General features: G+C 42.2%; 1 protein-coding gene across 6 annotated transcripts in view; it reads right to left on the reverse strand.

The window, feature by feature from the left end:
- Positions 1–21,746, reverse strand: part of PHRF1 (PHD and ring finger domains 1) — a 32,178-nt gene extending 10,432 nt beyond the window's left edge. For 3 of the 6 annotated variants that reach the window (XM_086747904.1, XM_086747910.1, XM_086747908.1), the window contains exons 1-12: positions 21,588–21,746; positions 14,414–14,528; positions 13,963–14,082; positions 12,231–12,463; positions 11,154–11,237; positions 10,018–10,139; positions 6,024–6,121; positions 5,293–5,465; positions 2,779–2,908; positions 2,329–2,468; positions 1,311–1,498; positions 389–508 (exon numbers count right to left, since the gene is read on the reverse strand). In XM_086747904.1, coding sequence (XP_086604030.1) covers positions 389–508; positions 1,311–1,498; positions 2,329–2,468; positions 2,779–2,908; positions 5,293–5,465; positions 6,024–6,121; positions 10,018–10,139; positions 11,154–11,237; positions 12,231–12,463; positions 13,963–14,082; positions 14,414–14,504 — 1,499 coding nt within the window. In that variant the 5' untranslated portion in view covers positions 14,505–14,528; positions 21,588–21,746. Of the gene's footprint in view, positions 1–388; positions 509–1,310; positions 1,499–2,328; positions 2,469–2,778; positions 2,909–5,292; positions 5,466–6,023; positions 6,122–10,017; positions 10,140–11,153; positions 11,238–12,230; positions 12,464–13,962; positions 14,083–14,413; positions 14,529–20,965; positions 21,097–21,587 lie in introns of those variants that run through there. The other 3 variants (XM_086747906.1, XM_086747907.1, XM_086747905.1) reach the window with 3 other exon arrangements.
- Between the last annotated feature and the right edge of the window lie 222 nt (positions 21,747–21,968).

Raw genomic sequence — 21,968 nt, forward strand, 5'->3', positions numbered from 1 at the left:
TAAAAAGTGTTTTTTTAAAGGTTAATGACACTGTGATTTAAAACGTACTAATGGGGCTACTAAAGAATCTCAAAACAGAAAGTAAGAAGAGCCAGATTAGGGTGGCAATACCAATTTGAAATTTCAATGCAATAATTAAAGCTATTATGAAAGAATAAGTGTGTGTCCTTCAACATAAAAAAAAGACTTCTTGCATAAAATGCTGTGGTTATTTTGCTACACAGGTGCAGGCATGCAGGCACACCCACACACTCTTTCACAATACTCAGGGTAAGGAAAGAGTTAAAGAAGGATGATCACCCAGTTTGCTCTTTTGTTAGGGTAATTAGACAATTAGAAAAAGAAAATAAATAAAATTTAAAAATAAAGTAGCTTGATGGATTTTTACCTGGGAAGTCCCACAGAAACAGGTCGAGCTACAGGACGGTGAGACCTCAGTGCTGACTGGGAGAGAACTCTCCTTTTGGCACTCACTGGTGAATCTGGATTTGCTGGAACCTCTTCGTTACTACGATTAAAACACACACATGACCCCTGAAATTGTCTGAATGTTTTTCATGTCAAATAGATGAAGTAGATAATACTACTAGGACAGATATGGGTAAAGAGCACAGCTTGTTTTTTTATGATACATTAAAAAATTTGTGCAATATACTTATTTTCTGTGGTTACATAAATAGAACAGCATAATTCAGCCAGCAGAGATTCAAATGTGGATTTTTATTTTAAAAATATTAAATGCATAATTTCCTTTTATGAAAGGATCAAAAAGACTTATTCAGTGGAAAATTAAATTTCACCAACAATAATTTCAGATGCCCTCTCCCCAGAATCCAAAGCTTAAGAGTGACACAAACTATGGCACAGTAAGATTCCTCCTGAATGTAAAGTGTCTGGAAAAGTGAAGATGGGAAAAAAGAGAAACACTGACAATTCCACAGGTTAATTTAATTCTATGTTAAGTCATTGTTTATCGTATACCAAATATGCCAGCTATCTTCATGTAAAATAAACAAACAGGAAATGGTAGGATCGAACTCTTTCAGATCCTAACCTTTGAATAACCCCCGAGATCCTATTAAGAGGTTTTCACAGGCTTATTATTTCAGCAAACCTCTTTAAAGAAGGCTGATTCTTTAAGAGCTCAGAAACTCAGCCAAGAAGGAAAGAAAGAACAAGTCAATGTGTTCTTACGAGCCTGTACATCCAAAGCTGTCTTCAGATGCAAGATGTATGCTCTGCAAAAAGTCACACGCACAAACAACTCTACACTTTCAAAATTATCAGGTCATAATCCAGAGGTATCCTACCTTTCATAAGGATCCAACTCATATGGATCTCCAAACACAGACAGAGAAGCTGCGCCGATATCTGCTCTCATCAGACCAAGTGAGGGCTCCGTTGGTTTGTACACAGAAGGAATAGAAGCCCCACGCAAAGGTTTGCTAAGACCAAGAGTTCTTGCAATACGGGAGCGAGTAGTAACCTCATTTTTCACCTGCACAATTAAAGAAATTGTGTTATTTGTATGTTAGGGCAGGTACGTAACTCTGGGTTTAAAGTCCCAAATTCTTCACTTAGGTTAAGTAGAGTCATCAGGTTACTACCATCGTAGCAGAATTGGTGTGGATTTGTTTTCTATATCTGTCTTAAAGCACTTGTTAAACTTCCGTGACCTATATGTCACTTCATACAGAGACTGTATGTATCAGACTTAAGTGACCAGGTAAGTTTCTAAAAATCTTTAATAATGTTATTCAAAATTGCCAATTCCTTATGAAAGACTGGAGGGACAGTTCTGCCTGTAGAATGTAAATTCTATTTAACGTAGCTGAGGACAAAAGTCAAGCTGGTGCAGAGTATTCAACATAGCTCATGCAAGAACATTATCCACAACTGAAAGGGATTTTGAGAGCAGTTACGGCTGATTAATTGGGTTTGCAACAACACAGACAAACATCCATAGCCTATGAAAAAGAATATGTGGTGACAATTTTAACTGAGCTTGCATCAGTAGCAAGTAAACACTACAGCTGCATGGCAAGGTGTAAGACAAAGCCTGCAGGACATGCTTTACAGTGTGATCCCTGCAGTTCAGGTAACAGGATTTGTCAGCAAACCAGCAGGCCTGCCTGAAAGCTGCAATTCGCTTCCACATACAGCATCTTTCTGGTACGCTGGACACATCCTGCACATACTCCCACCAGGAAAGGAAAAAAGTTATCTGCTATCATTATAGGACAGTATTTTTTTCCATCGAATCCCATGTTATAGTGCTTTTACAGATGGCTGAAAAAATGTCAGATACTGACACCAGCAGGAACTCACATGTGATCTTACTCTCATCTTTTTCCCCCTTCTCTTCTTTATCAGATGCTTGTGTCTCTTCTGTTGTATCCCTGAACTTTTCTTCCCAGTAGAAGATTTTCTCTGAGTTCTTTTTTTGCCTCCTACCTTCTTCCTCCTACCTGATGGGACAAAAGACAATCAAGTATCTGGCTAAGTGCTGGCACAGCATTTTACCCTGTACTCAGCTTTTCATTCCCCCATGGCGCACAAAGCAGCTCAGAGAGACCTACAGTGTGCTGCAAGAGTATAAAACAGCAGAGCAGAAAGTGAAATCATTAGGATTTATTTAAAAGTAACCTTCAAGACACTTCTGGGCACAGGCAGTACGGAGAAAGAAGAAAATGCATGTGGTATACTTCTTCTGTAGGTTTATCTTCCCAAAGCTTTTACTCTTGCAGAGGGGAACCCACAGGTGTCCGATGCCCTTACCTGTTTTTCTTTTCTGCCTAGTAGGAGCCCGCGGTGTAAGAGGACGCTGGTAGACGGCTGTGTTTAGGCCTGCAACGACTGCCTCAATTGTTTCATCCAGGAGAGAGGACATGAGGTACCTCGGCACGTGCTGCGTGGGGGATTAGAAGTTACGTGACACAGCTATCTAAAGGTCAGCAACAAGTTAGTTATAAAAACAGTTCATGAAAAATGGATTTGAGATTTGAATGAGAAACACTCATGTCAACAAGCTGGCAGTTAAGCAACTATGTCAGCTTTCTCACGTATTGACTGTCATATTAAGGGGAACATGACGTTGCTCTTCAGCCTTCCTCAGTATTACAAGTCATGGCTAGCCTAACTTGGACTCTTTAAACTAGAAGAATTCCAAAGATTGATATTTCCTCAATGAAAAAGTTCACTTAAGAACTTTAGCAAGTCCACCTAACTGACCTCTGCCTCATCATGCAGTGAAGTGCAATGAGCAAAGACTGAAAAGCCAACACTGTACGGGGTCCCCCATCTTAATCTCCTCATTCTTTAAGTCAGATTTACCTAATGCTGTGAAACATGTCCAGAGGCAGCATTTCAAACACACACCTCAGGAAACTCAATGAAGTGGCAGGTGTGAGTCCCTCTCCAGAGCATCACTTCATTGCTATTAGCAACAGCTGCTCCTACAATGTTCAAATTCCTCTTCCTCTCTACTCAAGAGTCAATCACATTTAAACAAATACATTTGAAGAGTATGGGGTCTGAACCACCAGCCTCAGCATGTGAACTCAAAGCCTCCTTGCCGGGCAAATGTAGCACAGGTTGGTTCCTTCCTTTGCTTGGAAAGAAATTAACAGCAAGTTTCTCTCAACAGCTATGTTAAATTGGCCATGCTCACACCAACCATATTCCTAAAGTGTCACAGAATCATAGGATGGTTTGGGTTGGAAGGGACCTTTAAAGGTCATCTAGTCCAAACGCCCTACCATGTGCATGGACATCTTTCCTACCTCCTCTCCCTTCTTCAAACAACCACAAGGCATCAAGAATTGATAAAGTTTCATATGAGTGTAGCAGATGCATAGATGCCTCTATGTCACAGCTTATTCACTGCGCTTACTTTATGCCAGAGAATATGTATCAGATCCTTGTACATCTACAAAACGTGTACGTGGCACAAACACTAGAGGAGAGTGGCTTTAGATCCTCTTGCAGTGGTAAAGCAGCTTCAAACTGCAAAATGTATGAAGATAGAATACGCCAACAGAAATATATACTTCAAATCACCTTACTATGGAAGCAATTTCGCCAGGCTTCTCTGTTAGTGTCATTAATGCATGCTAACTATTTTACTGAGCTATTTTTATTAGAACGTCATTATTTTAAATGTCACAGGTGCCAATAAATACTACATGAGGTTCTCTGATTTGGAGGAGAACAGGACGGAATAAGAAAAGCCCTGAACATAAGCCTAAACCTATTTATTTTTCCAGAAGGACCTAAAATAGCGCATCTAGTTAAGCACTACTAGTTTAGGCACCTACAGTCAAGTCAGATCCTTCTCTTTCTTTCAAAAGTTGTAGAATTTCAAACGTTTCTATCAAATTCAACAGAAACATTAAAGAAGAACCAACTAACATATCACCAGTGCCATGAAGGTTATTCACAGGCCCTGCTTCCACACTAAGTCACCATAAGCTCCTGTGCAATTTAAGGCTTTTTATATTTATGCGAGTGACAGGCAAAGTGCTTTGGCTAAAGTCAGAGGGCAAAGCAGGCAGGACATCCTCATGTTTGAAAGTTTTCAGTTTGCAGCATACTAATTGTTACCTAAAGGACTGTAATTATCCCAGCTAATAGAAACATAAAGAAACATCTCGTCTGCAGTCACCTTTAGCAAACAGTTCAGTGAGTAAAGGAATTGAGGGACCTTAGGTACCTGGGATACTTTCTTGCACAGATTCTCTGGTGCCTGTTAATATGACTGAACTCACACTGCCACATCACTGAAGACACTAGCACCTGGGTTTTTTCTCTTCAACAAGAAGCTGATTTTTACAAACATACAAACCTTAAAAATACTAGATTTTTCTCTTCAGTTTGGTGAAGAGTGCCAACAGGTTCTACTGCTATGGGAAAGGGGGCAGGTGGGCAAACAAGCAAATACACAAATTCAAAATAAACATGCCCTGTCTCCGCAAAAAAGCATGCTATAAAACCAGAAGTGGTGCACAAACTGTGGGTTAAGAGCCACTGGGAATAAAAATACAATTTTGCTCACAGCTGAGGTGATAAAAATGCAGATTAAGAGAGGAAGCTACCTCAAGTTTCAAAATAAGAGTGTCTTGGTTATGTGCTGCGCTCAATTTGCATATGTTCTACATCTTAGTTTAAAGTAACTCCACAACTACTAACCATTGCACTACGGAGACACAAACAGCTGAGCTACTTAAGGGGACACTTATTTCAGCTCTTCCACAAGGTTCTTCCAAAGGCTTGTTAGCAAGTGCTCCTAAATACCTGAATTTGTTGCGCTGTTGTTATTCGGTTCCTGTTCACTGTTGCCCTAACTCGTTCGCTCTGCCGAGTTCTGGCTATAGCTCGGGTTCGGACATGAGGGCGTAGCCTACTGGTGGTAGGAACAACATCAGCCACGAGGGCAGCAACCTCTTCTTCACTGACATGATCTGTATCTTGCAAGAAAAGATGACCAGGTCAGTTTTCCTTCTACAGGTGAAAGCATTTGAACAATTTTGGACTAAAAAACAAACAAACAAACACAAAACCCTCAATATTCCCTTTCTTAAACCAATTACCTTCAAAGGTGACATTATCCTCTCAAAAGGCAGTGAGCCCAGACACCACTGGTTCAGATGTTACATAGACAATTTTCTAGGTAACAGGAATTGCTGCTACCTTGGCAATCTGAGGTCAGGATACTAATAAGTTCTTTCCAATGTAATACAATGCAGTTGCACTAAGGTGCTGGGTTTGCCTCAGGAAAGTTAAAGAAAGCTTGTAAGAAGTGGCTCCACAGGCTGTAACTGCAGATTAAAACCTTAATAAACAAGATCCTCTTATCAGTCAAGAGTTCAAGTCAACTGTTTAGGTTCAAGAGAGAATGTCTAACAAAACAATTATTTAAAACAGATAAAACCAGAGGTTAAACATTTCTTCAAAACAGCACATGCTTCACATAACCTAAATCAGGAGAAAAATATTTGCTTTGACTGGATACCACAAACCCTTACCTGCAGTAGCACTCATATCCATGGGGGCACAGGCTGGACAGAACCATTCATCTACAGGGACTTCACTCAGAGGTGGATTAAGGCATTCCATGTGATACCTTGAGAAAAGGGGAAAAAAACCAAACAAACAAAAAAAAACCACAAAAAAACCATAAACCAAAAAATCAAACAGTGGGCTCCTTACCAAGGACAGAGAGCCTTTACCTCTATCCACACACTACATAAGGTGGATACATTTTCTTAAGCTTCAAACTATTGTCCACACATCCGCTTCTACCAATCTCCAGAGAAACTATGCTACCTGACAGTTACCTAAGGGTTTTCAATTCTAGATAATATTTTGATCACTTCAGGCTCAAAAAAAGCTCAGAAAAGCGAGCGTTTTTCCCCTCACTGTGTGGTGTATCGCTTGCCATTTGAACCCAAGCTGTAAGAAATGCGCAGAGCCAAAACTCATGGTGGCAAAGAGAAAGGAAGGAAGCACTTAGGTGCTGGGCAGATAGGCAATCGGGAAACAACAGCAGTTTCCTGCAAACCAACATAGTATTAACGTTACTGGTACTTACAAACATTGACTAGACACAGGTCAACTGCAATGCCTTGCTACATTGAATAAATGCGTTGCATCCCACATATAACTCGCATGATAAAGACAACTGGTGATAAGGACCTCTGCTTAACTGCACAAGCTAGGTTCCAGGGCATTGGTCAGTCACCAGCTTCATACAGCTGCTTGCAGGACTGGAGACTAAGAACACTGACTTCCAAACACCAACCAGCTGCGAGCCGTGCTCATCCTTTTCAAGACTCAAGGGAAAGAAGAGAGCATGATGCTCTGTTCTCTACCCAGCAGGCTGAGCAGCTAGACTGAACAGTCTCACCAACCAGGGGCAGAGAAGCTATGCACGGAAGTCTTTCAACATCACCCAAACTGGGTTCTATAATTTGTTCAATTCCATTTTCAGCAATTAAAACCCAGCCAAAACAACATGTGTTTGAGCACAGAATTTTTGAAGCAACTCATGTTCACATTACACTACTAAAAAGAATTAAAACAGATTTCCCAAGTAAACAAGATGCTTCCCAGAAAAAACAAGTGCTCAGATCAAGTTCCCTAGGCAAGGAACATGGGGAGACCACAGCCTTCATGCAAGAGTTTCAGCTTCAAATTAGCAACATTACTATGATCAACTTTGTTCTTTTACTAAAAGGGGAAACCCTATCGTTATTTCTGATGTAGTAGTGTTTAACTCTCAAATAGGTAACAGAAAGAGTGAAGCTCTCTGTTTCATCTTCTCATGCCAAAATTCACTGCCTGATAACGTATCTCAGTGCCTGGCCAGAGTAATGAAAGGCAAGGAACGTCCATCTGATGCTCTAATCTCATTTTATAGCAACACAAAAAAAAAAAAAAAACCAAAAAAAAAACCACAGAGAAAAAACAGCTGTTAATCTACCTTTTACCCATCACCTCAACTTCAGATTGTGTCTTTCAAACCTATTTCCAACCATGTGGTAATAAACTCAATTTTCAGCTAAACTGTCAAAACAGCCAATATTATGTTTATATAAAAGATATTAATTGCTAGTACAAAACGGACTATAATGTCCTTCTTGCATGAAAGGGTACACCTTAGTAGATGAAATTTTACACTCTTTCAGAGACTTAAGAAGATGAAGTTGAAAAATGATGTCTGCAATAAATCATTACTTTAAAATTCAAGTAACAAACTATTTTCCTTCTCTGGGAAAGGAGAGTTTGTTCTCCAACTCCCAGCTACCAGGAATGAGATCATTTCCCCATTTCATTAGGCTCAGGCCAAAGTCATAACAAATGTACCTGTAGCAAGAACTTTATTTACATACTTTTGAAATTATCTCTGGGACTTCTGAAATCACGTTTTGACCTGCTTGACAAGCAAAGACTTTCAGCCCTAAAACTCTGGACACTGGAGAACCTACAGGAACAGCTGCCTAGAGTCTCCTGCATAGGGAAAGAACCTCATCATACAGAAAATCATCATAACAAAACCCAATCCCAGATCTTGTAGAAGGATAAGGTGATACCTGTTTTGCCAAAAAAAACCTCAAAGTAAATTCATTTTACTTACACTCATTCTCTGAGGTTAATTTACTTGCGCTCTTGTACCCACCCACTCACAAGCACAAAGACTCTGTGGGCCCAAGTAGTCTGGCCAGGATCATTTGTGTGCAACGCAGAGGGCAAGAGACACTGGCCATCAAGTCCTCAACATATCTCCTGGGCTCTGTGACTGGCAGCGAAGAAGTGATTTCAGACTTCTTTTCTTGCACCTTTAAGGAATGAATGGATGCTTTTGGGGACCTTCTGCCTCATTATTTTGTCTCAGTCCTCACAAACAGTAAGAAAAATGAGATCTATGAAATTAAGGAATTTTGGTCACAGATGCAGCCCTGTTTTTATATCAGCGTTACTCTCTTCTGGCTATGTGGTAACCTGAATGAAGTCACACATTAGTGTGTCACACCAGTAATGCAATTAACCCTTTTTCTACTGTTTGCGCAACTGTCTAAACGTGCACTTTTGTATTCATACCGATCTTAATGCTATTGTTACACAGTTCAGCAAGCTAGGTTGTCACATTCCAACAAGTCTTACCTGAAAATTGTTTCAAAGGAAAAAGACTTGATTACTTAAACCATAACTTAAATTCCTAAGATACTAGCATTATACCACACAGTTTAAACATTGCGGAAAGCCACGTCTAGCTAAAGGCAATGGAAAGACAGGATGACTCCACCGGCTTTAGAATAGTTGGCAAAAATAACTGGTGAAATTTTCACTCCAGTGTCAGGTCAGACAGAGAACGTAGACAAATAAAACTAGGATTTGAAGCAAGCTATTCTACATTTTTCTAGAGTTAATCTCAGTCACGGAGAGCTACTAAAGACTGCAAGTTCTTCTTTCAGGAAGTGCTTCCACAAGTGCCAACCCTTGTGAGGGGGAATCAGAGGAACTGTTGAGAGACCACAAAGGAAGGTCTGAAGCAATACCTTGAGTTCAGATAAGGCTTATGAATGTTCAGAAAGAACTGAAAGACGTGACTGCAGATAAGACCTATGAAACATTGGTTTTGGTTAAGTATTTTAAACTCAGTGTTCTGATGACATGCTTAACAATATTTAGTGTTCCTAATTTTGGCTCTTCTCCAGAACGTGAATGGGTATATATGAACACTACAGAACACAAAGACAAAACTAGACTTATCAGATGTCTAGTTAGCTTGCTAGAAGTCATTTCTGAAATATTTTACATATTCATTGCAAGCAAGCATCTCTTTGTTCAATGGGTAACTTCTGACATCAAACTGACAACGCTGCAAGACTGATTAAACAGTGTAAGAGCTTTAAATTCTAGCAGAAGACTGTAGGCCAAAGTTGTGTCCAAGCACCTTGATGTCTCTACTTAAAACACTTATTTTATTTATCAAGGAGTGGAAAAAAAAAAAATACGTTAGGCAGAGGCAGAAGTAAGCAAGAGTAAGGGAACCATTTAATAGCTGTGGCTATAAAGAAAAGACCTCAAAATCTCAGGAAACTGTGAGTATTAAGCACTTCTCCTGCACAGCACTAATGCCCAGTCAGTTGAGACAAGTCATGCACTCTCTCAAGGAGACATAAAGGATATCTGGTTTTTTTTTACCCTCCATGCACCCAGATGTCGCATGGATGAGCAGAAACATCTTCATCACTTGAAGGTAAGATCCTATGTTTTGGTGGTGTGCAGCACTGATGCGCGCAGGACTCTCCACACATACACTGCTACATGACCAGAAAAGGATCTATCACATCACAGGGATGTCTGCACTATAAACACATGGACACAAGTCTGAGCCTGAAGAGAGCAGCAAGGGGCAGCCTACAGACTAGATAATGCCTGTGGACCAAACACCGGCCAGCCTTGCAGTGCCATCTGCAATCACGCAGGTGCCACATTCATTTCAACCTTTCTTACCCTGCATCACAGCCATCACACAGCAGCAGGCGATCCTCACGGTCACTTCTGCCACACACCTCACAGAAGGTTGGATCATCCTCTCCATCATTACCCTGAGTTTTTGTGTTCTCAACGGGAATCTAAATAAAAGAAGGAGATTTGTATTTTATGCAGAATGTGGCACTCTAAAAAAATCCATTGTTATATTAATAGTACCTGCAGCAAAACCTAAAAGTGAATGGACCAAAATGGCTGTTAAGACACCAGAACCTTCATTTAGCTCATTCAACATATCCAGGAAATGATCAAATGCTTGAAAACATCTACTGAACTCGTCTACTGTCAGACACCAACAACTGTAGAAAACTGCATTTTAAGAACAAGCAAAACCAAAATTCCTGAGTAAGATCAAAAGTATTCAAACAAACAAAAAAACCCCACCAAAACCAGAAGAGCACAAGCTTAGCTTTTCCCCCCACAAAAGTATGATTTAAATGTTAATTTGCACTTCTGTTAAAATGCAAACACTTAATAATAAACCATCAGTTTATAAAGTAGATGGTTATAAAGCAGAGCATCAAAATCCTAAATGTTCCCTGAAAACCAACATGCATCTGATAATAATAAAAAACAATGACAGTCCTTCAATATTTTTTTTGTGAGATACTACTGGCACACTCAACCTGTGTCTTTAAGAGCTCTACTATTGCTCTGTGTCTCTCTCCCTTTACAAACCAAACTGCTACACAGTATAGCTGGCAGCAAGACCCAAGGAAGAGATCGTGTACAACCTACATCATTCCCATTCATATTACAACAGCACTTGCAGTATGCAGGGCATTTTCCCCACGCGAACAGGCTTATCAGTGCAGAACAGCTTAGAGTCAAGTGTCCATTAAGCAAAAGAGGCAGTTAGAAAAAGCATTCTTTTTGCCATCAGAAATGATGCCACACTTCATTCCACACACAATACTGCAGGAAATACAGTTAAGGAGGAAGAAAAATTTTAACAGTTCCTTAAAAGGCAATCTCAAAATAGGAAAGAAATCATTCATCCATATACCAAATATCAGATAAACATGCTAGAAACTTAAACCTCTGAATAGCTATTTTGTGGCAATTGGCCTTGTTGTTTGCTACAGTCAAAAGCTTACCTTTTCTAATATTTTACCACCAAAACGTGCCCGAATGCTAATGTGCTTAAAGAGGATTCGATCCACTGGACAGGAGTTTGCATTCTAGAAAGAAAATTTTAAAAAAATCCCCATACAGTTAATACGCATGTCTCTTGATCCAATTTTTAAAAAGGAAATAATCAATTATTAATGTAATAAGCATTAAACTAATCTAGTAATCATTTTAGCAGCTATTGGTCTTGACATTGTAAATACTTAAATCTGACTTATCTGGTTTACAAACAATCTATTGTATCAGAGAAAACACGCATTTTTAGAAAAGCATTTATTATACTAAAGTCATTTAACTATTATTCAATTGGCAAAGCCACAAAAAAGTTCTTCCAAACGCTGCCTTGAAATAGCGCTCATGTTTTAGGGCTTTTTTTTTTTTTTCTTTTGGACAAATGAGTAACTGGAAATGGCTTACAAACATATTCAGAAAGAGTGATTTATTTGTAATTTTTAAATTTAATTAGCCCTAGTAGTGCTGCATGCACAGTAAGTTTTGCTGCAGTTCTCACCCTGGATTCTGATTATGGGAACTACAGTTAGATGGCAAGGTACTCTGACTGAAAACTGAATTCAGAGCAAACTGCTGATCTAGTCAGTATTCTTCTATATCTTTTCTGTGTTTAAATGTTCACTGTTGCAACAGACCCCCATCCAATGGCCACAACACAGAATTTAACAAGAGATAAAGACGGATATACAGAGAAATATAGACACAGAGAGAAAAGTCAGTATTACTGGTGTCTTCACTTGAAAAAAAAAGAATTTCAGATGCCTAGAAACACATTTGCTTATGACATTACAGCTTTCAGAGAACAGAACAGATCAGGATGAGTGAAAAAAAAAAAAACCAAAACAAACACTTCACAAACATGAATCGTGCTAAACAGAGCAGTAACCCATGTCTGTGTAAAAAAGCTTAAGAAAGCGAACATAAATATTACAGTGTTTTGTTCTCATTACTGCAGGACAGCACGATCAGAGGAGAGAGAGCAGAGCAGAGCACACCAGAAGGCCACAGGACACGAGGGACAAATAGCTCACCTTAGACCACTCCACGATGCAGTCCAAACAGAAGTAATGGGAACAATTCTCAGGAGTCCCAACAGCCTGATCCCTAAACGTGTTGAGGCAAATGGGGCAGTTTTCACCCTCCTCATCAGAGGAAATGCTCACTCCGTTAATGTGTGACTCTAATTTCAGAGAATTGGTCATTCCTCCCGCAGTGGCCTCGGTTTCTTCCTCCTCTTCGTCTTCATCATCATCGTCTTCACAATCTTAAGAAGTGAGAGATGAAAATCGACTCTCATGCTGCAGGGCTTCAGCAGTGAGGGCAGAGGGGGTGGGCAGGATGGGCCACCAGTTCACAGAAAATTCCAAGTAAACTTATTTTATGGGGCTGCAAGGGCAAAGCACAGCCTCCCCAGTTTGAGGCAGTAATTTTTACTCTTTTCTTTTTTCCTAAATCCCTTTACTAAAAAGCAAGGATTACTCTGGTGAAATATAAAGCCTGATAACGTGACTAGTCTTGCAAGAGATTAAAAGGACAGATAGCAGAACAACAACAGATTATCAAAACAACAAGAAAGTAGGATATGTCAGACTACTCCCGAAAACTGAAGCTAAAAAATAAAGTTATAGAAGTTAGATACATGATAACTTTTTTTTTTCTTTTAATACACACTCCAGAGGACAAGAAGCAGCAATACGCTCACCCACAGAAGAACAGGCTAAAGATTTCACCAGTAAATCACAGTTTTGAGAGCCAAGGGATCTGGTTGCCTAGCTGAAGACTGCTTAAAGAAGCTTGGTTTTGAGGAAAAATAATTTTAAACACTCAGTACACATTGCGGAAAGGTGGTTTTATTTTTAACACCAAATACAGTGCTAGCCCTTCCCTAAAACCTGTGAATTAAGTTAACATTTTGAAGAAGCAGCAAAAAGTTACCCAAAAACCACTCTTGCTTATTTTGGTTTTTGGGGGGGGGGGGGGGGGGGGGGGGGCAGGGGGAAGAAGAAGTGCAGTTTTTTTGGTGGATTGGGTTTTTTTCCAACCAAATAATTCTTTTCTACTGAATTCTCCTGTCTGGACTTAGCAGAGAATATACTCTAAACGATGGATCAACAAAGCTTTTTGGCACCTTTTCAGTTTATGTTCAAATCAGTCTATTAACCCGGAAAACTGCTCCTGCCTTCTCAACAAGCTTTACGATGTGATAAAAAGCTCTGGTTTTTTCTATCCAAATAATAACTTGAGTGCAGGAGAAGTACATGCACTACAGTGTGCATTTTCAGTAAAATTAACAAATCCAAGTAACATCCACAAACCTTCTTCAAAGAAAAGTTAGTCGTCTTCCCTCCTCCCCAGGCTTAACATCAATAGTTATTTATTTCCAAAACTCCCCACTACCACATTCACTTCAGAGCCCTACGCCAAAGCAAACAAACAAACATGTTTTTCATAAGTGAAAAAATAATATGAGCCACTGCTGCAATTTACACCTTTTTTCTATTCATGCTGGGGCAGAATTCACTCCTATTGACTATAACTACACCATTCTGACTAGCGGATGGTCTCCAAACATACAAATGCTTTAAAAACTTAGAAATTGGGGAACAGTACTTGTTTATTAACTGTAGGATTTGGGCATTGGCCTGACACAGCAGCACCTGTGGATTCATATTTCATGCTTAACTTCTGGAGGAAAAGCTTTCATCCCATTCTTCCTCCAATTATAAAAAAAAAATGCCTATTAACACACATTAACAAACCTACCTTCTAATTCTTCATTTTCACTTTCTTCCTTGTCCTCCTCACCTCCCTCTTCCTCAGTGTCATCTTCCTCCTCACTTCTGGTATCATCTTCTGAATCACAACTATTTCCACCATTGCTTTCTTAAAAAGAAAAAGAGAAGAAGAGCAGAAGTATCTTTTTGGTGCATACAGACAGGCAGAACAGTGAAGGACACACCAGAACTCCTGCTCAGAATGTTATATATGAAGGGAAAACACAGATTTCCCCAGTGGTATCAAAGCTGCCTGTTCTGAGGAACTCAAGGGAAGCATGCCAGCAGTTTGAGATATAGAATTTAGGAAGCAAACAAAAAAAATATTCTCAGGGAAAAAGAAATAAATGGTCGCAGATACATCGTCTCTTTGGAGGTTAAGTCAATAGGTTCTCCAACGTACAACTAGAAATGCACACCTGCAGAAAGGCTGCATTTACCTGTTTCACTGAGGAGCGTGAGGCACTGTCTTTTGCCCTTGCTTAGCACAGCATTCTTGTTTATCAGTTCATCCTGGCTGTCATCATCCATGGCAGGACATTGGGAATCCGTTCTCTGTGAAAAGGCAGACTTCAGTGAGGCAGTGCACCACCTACACAAGCAGAGCAGGCATCAGCCTGGCAAAGAGCACCCAACACATCTGTGGAGATGTGAACAATAGAAGGGACATTGCTTTACAGAAGAGACTCCTTGCACCATTGGTTACTTTTCCCAGTTTCACGTTAGAGGTGATAAGCAGTTACCATTACGTGAAGTTTCACAGTCCTACTGAGCTAGATGAAACCAGCTGCTTGTGAAACTCAGTTTAGGTGAAAGATTCAGCTTTATCTTGGGTGCCTGGATGACAGAAAAAGGTATAACCAGAACTCTCCATTGAAAATAGGAATAGAAAACTTGCAAACACCTAAACCATCCCGTGGACTAGTAATAAAATAAAAAATTGAAAGGCCTAATAGGATAAGAATATGTGTTTCAAATCAAAATACTCTGTCTTGCTCAATTGAAAAGAAACAAGAAGAAAGATTATGTATTTTAGGTCTTTTTGAAAAAAGGCCTTTTTACAGCTCTGTCGCAAAATAGAGAAGCCCCAGACCGCACAACTATTATTCCACAGAAAGGAGGAGAATTGATTTGGTGCATATTAATACAATCACATTAATTGCAGTGCATTAGCACAGACCAGCAATAAGACTGACAGATACTGAGAGATGTTTCATGATCCAAATTAATAATGACAATCAAACCAGAGCTTTTAATATATAATGCTACAAAGCATTAACACAGACAGATCCCTGAAAGCTTCTATAAGCAAGTAATGGAAAAATATAATTACTTGACACTTATAAAGCTAGATGTCTTATCTCAATATGAAAAAAAACTTGAATTCTTCTACAAATGGGGCAAAAAGTTTCAGTTGGGTGCTCTTCTACTCTCCCTGCTCTGCATTATGTATCTTGCATATTAAAAAAATTTTTGGAACAAAACATTATGTTTTATTCAAGTGCTCTTGATGTGTATCTTTACTTGCACACTCCCTTTTTGAGCCACGTAGCACAGCTCTGCACTTAAGAGCCTTAAAAATGTAGGCTTTGCTAAATCAGACTAAACTGCAAACGGAGTCTTCAATGTTCATGGGGGAAAAAAAAATTAAAAAGATAAAAGATTGGGCTTCAACACAACCAAGTTCTTGGTAAAGATTTCTCCTAACTTCAGTAAGCATCTGGCCTAAATAGTTTAAACTTCTAGCTAAATTCGTGGCTGTTAACAATAGCGTGTTTAAAACAATTTATGTTGGCTGAAAACATGCAGACTCATCGAAAGGCAGTCATTCCATCACGTACCTGAAAAAAAAAAAAAACAACGAAGAAACACGAGGAATTTTTCATGTTTCAGCAGTGAGCATATATGAATTATTCAAACTGAAACTCAATTATATAACATCCTCCCAAAAGCTAAGTTAGCTACAGCAACGCAAAGTTCATTGTGACGGTTCAGCCGGGATAAGGGCAGACTGGCAGCACCAGTCCCATAGCAGGGCAGCAGCAGGCATATTTGTTATGTATGTAGCAGGAATTTATGTAGTTCATTTAGATTTTCTGCAGAACCTCTGTCTGTACCAGTTCTCCATCGGCAGGTTATGGGAACAGAGCGGGTTCCTGCTGACCTGTCACTGCCACGTCCAGCCAGCCACAACACTGCTGAGCCACTGCGGGCGATGGAGGCCAATCACTGCGACAGAGGCCAACCACGGCCACTGTGGGGGTAAAACCACGGATAAGCCTCCACTTTGCTACCACAATGACCTTCATTCCCTGCTCCCTAGTTCTCCTTAAAGCAAAGCAATAAGCACAGCAAGAAAAGGATCTTTTCATTTTTAGAAGCAACTCCCACAACCACAGTTCTGACTAACACATACTTAACTACATTTCCAAACAGCATGAATTTCTTCAGTTGTGTGGAGTAAAGTAACTACCCCTGCTATTTTCACCTTGCTACCCCATGGAAAGATATCCTTTAAGCACAGAGGCAAACAAATCAGCACTTGTGACCTGACAATCTAAACTGATGTATTTATGCTGCAAATACAAGCTTGTACTTTGCTCAAAGGCAAAACTCGGAGTTAAGGAAAATCTGGTATTGCAGCAAACAACCAAGTCTTCAAATCTTGTCAGTAAAAAAAAAGTGGTTTATGGATAGTTGGGAATAGACAAGGAGAAACCAAGCAAGATGAAGGGAATTTGGGATTTTAAGCTGTTCTGGTTTTGTTTAATGATGGGGGGGCCTAAGGTGGCAGCTTCTGTACGAAGCTGCTAGAAGTCGCTCCCCTTTGTTCAGTGGACTCGGCCGGGCCTAGGGCGGACCCGCTGCTGGCCAAGGCCGAGCCAATTGGTAGCAGAATGTCCCGTGATAACGCCTCTGCGATAACGTATTTAAGAAGAGGAAAATAGGAAAAAAAAGGGGAGAAGACATGAAGCAGCTGAGCAGGGGCAGAGAGGGGGAGGCGCGAGCCTCGTGGGCCTTGCAGCCCTCACCCTCTGGCCTCTCGCCAGGCAGCCAACTGGGCCCAACTCGGTCCGGCCCGGCTGCAAGAAGTGGAGAGGAGATGAGATGTGAGTGAGATGTAAAAAGTATCCTGAGAGGCGTCTGCCAGCCTGTTGTGAGGAATGGCTGCAGACGCCAAGGTCAGTGAAGAAGGAGGGGGAGGAGTAATGCAGCTCCTGGCCAAGATTCCCCTGCAGCCTGTGGTGCAGCCCATGGTGGAGCAGGTTGTCCCCCTGCAGCCCACGGAGGTCCATGGAGGAGCAGAGATTCACCTGCAGCCCGTGGAGGACCCCACGCCGGAGCAGGTGGAGGCCTGAAGGAGGCTGTGGCCTGTGGAGGGCCCGCTGGGACAGCTGTTCTGGAGGGACTGCACCCCGTGGAAGAGATGACCCACGCTGGAGCAGTTTCAGGAAGGACTGTGGCCCGTGGGAGGGACCCCACGAAGGAGCAGAGGAGGAATGTGAGGAGTTCTTCCCCTGACGACGAAGTAGCGGTGTAAAACAACGCGTGATGAACTGACCGTGACCCCCATTCCCTCTTCCCCGCTGTGCTGCTCAGATAATGTTAAGCCTGGGAAGAGGGAGGGGTGGGGGGAGGTTATCTTGTTCCCTGTCTCATTATCCTGCTAGTTTTAGAAATAAATAAGTATTTTTCCCCAAGTCAAGTCTGTTTTGCCTGTAACGGTAACTTTAAGGATTTCTCCCTGTCCTTATCGCAAACCTCGAGCCGATTTTCTTATATCACCTCCCCCTATTCTCTCGGAGGGTGGGGGGAGCGAGAGAGAGACTGCGTAGTCTGGTCCCCATTGGGGCTGAACTACGACATAAGCACATCACAAATCTTACTTTACAAATAACTTCTTCAAACTAGGCAGCTGCTCTTAAGAAAAAAAAACGGAAATAAAAGTTGACTATACACCTAATATGAGAGCTTCTTCTATTTTTTAAGGACAATAAGCAGCATTTCCAAATTTTTTTTTCTTATGGGAGACATTTCAAACAAATTACCACTGTGAAGCTCAAACACATTCACGATACCCTTCAGAGAGCTCACCCACCTGTACAAAGGCCCAGCTTTTGTTCCAGCACTTACCACATCAGAATTTTTCTAACCCTCCCAAGCTGGAACTGGCAGATTCAAAACAGATAGGAAGCATTTTTATTATTATTATGTTTGGTTAAGGAGGAGATTGTATTCACACTTCTGAGATAAACTTCAGCTATGCACTTCTGTAACGTAAAAGCCCAGACTACTAAAAAGGCAGCCGTTTATCCCTGAAGGCCATTTGACTGAGGCAACAAAAGCTGCTTTCAGTTCTCGGGGTGCTAAGGACTTGCCCTTACTGCTGTACTCAAACTCTCGCTGCTTGCTCACATGGAAAATCCCATGCAGTACTCTGCACAGAGGCTCTCACATCTGCCGCTCCTCGCTTCTGCGTCCCACTGTGAAGACTCTATTCAGAGCAATTTAGGATGCACCCCCAGCAGACAGCTGTCAAACACAGATGCAGGGTAACCTGGCCAGAGGTCTCTTGCTTTTGGACTCAATACCACTAACGTAAGGCATCACTGCTTACAGCAAAACCCATTTCAATTCCCTGGGCAGGTGCATCCTTCGCACATTTGCATATCCAGTATTTGAACTACAGCTCGCACACTAGATCTGCTAAAGACAGAACCGTACCCCTCCTTAACATCCCACTGTTTCATAATTCTCATTTAGAAGAACTTCACAATACTTTAATAAAACATAAAACCGCAAAACCAATGAGCGTGTGACGTGTTCGATCACTTCACACGCAAAAGCGCTCTCCCCCAGCCTTAGGCTCCCTTCACAAAGGCAGAACCTCACTGGGGTCAAGACAGGTTTGCACTGAGCGCTGCGCGTCTGCTGCAGCACAGGCTCTGCTGCAGTATCAGTCGTAAGCCCGGGCTTTGCTATTAAGACAGATTCAGTTTTTCCATCGAGCTGCCTTAAGTCATTTTAATTGTTCGATCAAATAGCAATTACAAACACTTACTTCAAGCTGTATTAGCAACACTGTTTTCTGTTGGCTTTAAGAACACAGAAGATGAAGTGCTTCCTCCAGAATAAGTGTTTGTCAAACAAGTACTTCAGTAAACATTCAGTTTTTTGAACTAAAATCCTTACACATTACCACAATTCAGTATTTTAATGTACTTTGAGAATGTTCCAGCTAGAAAGCAAGTGCAGGTTTCTAAGCATCAGAGGAGCCACAGTCTGCAAAACACCCTCAAGCTCCATCTCATTCTGACACAAAGTTGACGGAGCTGCCTACAACAGCAAGCGACCCTTCCAGTCGCACCTTCCTTTCTAGCACCAACCCATTTCCTCCAAAACCTATTTCTTACAGTAGTTTCCAGTTTTTAGAAACAGAAGAGCTTCTAGACAAGGCACTTATTTTAATCTGTTGGATAACATTTGGGATTACACACAGGCAAAGAAAACAAGTCCGTTGGACTTTCTCACAGGGTGAGTTTGAATGCTGATCTACTTTCATGGGCAATTATTGAGCAGTTATGCTCCAAAGAGCACTTATAACTAAATTTAAGTCTACTAAATATTGCAACACATGAGCTTTCCACTCTTGTTGGCACACCTGCTTTATTTGTTGTTTTGCTTTTCTCCAAATTGATCAAACCATTCAGTTCCTTCTGGAAAAATCAATGTCACACATCAGAGAACATTTTGCTTTGTTTCTGATTTCATATGCTATATTGAAGGAACAGAAAATACGGAGTTGTAAAAATCTTGGTTGCATCCAATTGGAAAACACCTGGATGTGGTGTGACTAGTATCTGCCACCACCACATTCCAAAGGTAAAAGAAGAACCAGGCAGAGAAAGTATTCAGATTAACAAGAGACTCCTACAGCCTAAAGCTGCACAGTGCCAATCTAGCATGCACAGGGAGCTTTAAAAAAGCCTTCTAAATCTAAATTTAGATCCAACTTTCTCCTGTTTAAGTTACAAAAAGATTAACTCTTGAATACCACTATCAGTATTGCCCACGCAACAATTTAAATAATGGAAGCGCCTAAGAACCTAAAAGATAAGGCACAGAAAATTAATCCCAGCGTAGGTACAGAAGCGCTTATCTTCCCCCCATCCTAGTCCTGCCCTAAATTTAGCCACCCTAAATTCCAAGACCAAAACTGTCCACCAAAGCCTCCCCAGGAGCTGACAATGCACTCTTTGGGGAGCTTGTAACGCAAACAAAGTCAGGCACAGGCTTTGCAAAGGCACTTTTGAAGTGCAGCATCTTACCCAGAGGAGCAGCTGGGCGTTTTGTACCTCTGTGTTCAAAGCAGCTGCCAAGCTCTATGCAATTTCCAGCCTGCAACTCCCTGAAGCCACTGGCTCTGTTTCCAGATGTGAATTAAACATTTTCCAATGCTGCACAATCTCCTCTTTCTCAAGAGGTTTCTTTTTTAAGGAAGAGTCACCCTTACAGGCGAGTTCCCTTTCAGCACCAGTCTTTCACACCATTCCCATCTTTAACTACAACTTTCCCTGTTGCTCGTGGGCATGGTTGAAAGAAGAAGAAAAAAAAAAAAACCACAAAAACCACACAACAAAAACCCAAACAAGAACGTCCTGCACTTTCATGATTTTTTTTTTTTGTGCATAACCATAACAAAAGGTACCAAGACCTACTGACCTTCAAAAAAAGAAATAACACAGTTAACGCCTCTGCAACACATCAGCGATGCACCCATGCAACAACCAGCAGGAAAATCAGTCACTAAAACTACAAAAAGCACACCCAGCTCCCTGTTACTGGACATGAAGTGCCCAACGAAAGGCACCAGTTACACAGCTTAAAAACCTGTCAGTAAGCACAGGTCCCTCAGGGCAACGTTGTGGGCCTGAACACGCTTTTGCAACAAGCTAATGTGCGTTAAAAAAATGCTCGCACAAAAACCTCACTTCTACTTGTCAGTCGAGAGGCCAGCTGACTTCACTGCAGAGAGCTGAAGCAGCTTCTAACTTCTTCAAATGCACTCACGCGTGCACCACAAACAACGGGGCGGCGGCGGGGGCCGGACGAGGCCAGAAACATTTGGTTTTATCCAGCAAATCTTCTTGTTCTTCTTCGCAGCAGCGGCGGCGGCAGCTGTCTGCCCCACCGCCCCGGATCGCGCCCCGGGACGGGGCCGCCGCCGCGCAGGCTCTCCCCGCGCAAAGAGAAGCTGCCGCCGCCCGCTCGGCCGCTTTACACCCCGCGGGGCCGCTTCCACGGGAACCCCGGCCCCGGGCACACGGGAAAACCCCGCCGGACGGAGGCCGGGCCGGGGCAGCCCTCCCGCAGCGGCGCCGCTCAGCCGCATCTGCCGCCAACGACCGCTCAGAGAATAAACCAATGCGTAAGCACGTTCACAGGAACAAAATTAAACAAAGATAAACAACCCCGAGCGCGGCGGGGCAGCTTCCCTCCGCAGCTGGCAGCCCGCCGCGGCGGGGAACGGCCGCTCCGCGCAGCTGCGGCCCGGCGCCACCGCCCCCTTCTGCCCGCGCAGGCCCCGCCAGCCCCCCGCCCCCGGGCACTCACGCGAGGAGAAGGTCCCGACGCTCACATAACCGGGCCGGGCCGGGCCGGGCCGGCGGAACGGGGTTGCACGGCCGGAAGCCCCCTCGCCCAGGAAACGATTTAGAACACTTCCGGGTCACGGCACTGCCGGCGCCACCAACAACGGCCGCGGGGCTGAACCACTGCGTGTGCGGGGGAGCGCGGGAAGCAGCAAGGCGGCGGGGCGAACCATTCGAGGGAGGGGGGAGTGTGGCAGCGGGACTGAACCATTGGAGGAGGGGCGCGCCGGGCTGAACCACCGAGGGATGACGGGGGGGCGGGGCGTTTTTTTTTTCCCCTCTAAGCACGCGTGGCTGATCCCAACCCAAATGTTCCCGTTCCTGTGGGTGATGGCCCGCACGT

Source organism: Chlamydotis macqueenii, chromosome 5 (assembly GCF_036417535.1).
Source record: "Chlamydotis macqueenii isolate bChlMac1 chromosome 5, bChlMac1.mat, whole genome shotgun sequence".
In the NCBI taxonomy this organism is placed as follows: Eukaryota; Metazoa; Chordata; class Aves; order Otidiformes; family Otididae; genus Chlamydotis; species Chlamydotis macqueenii.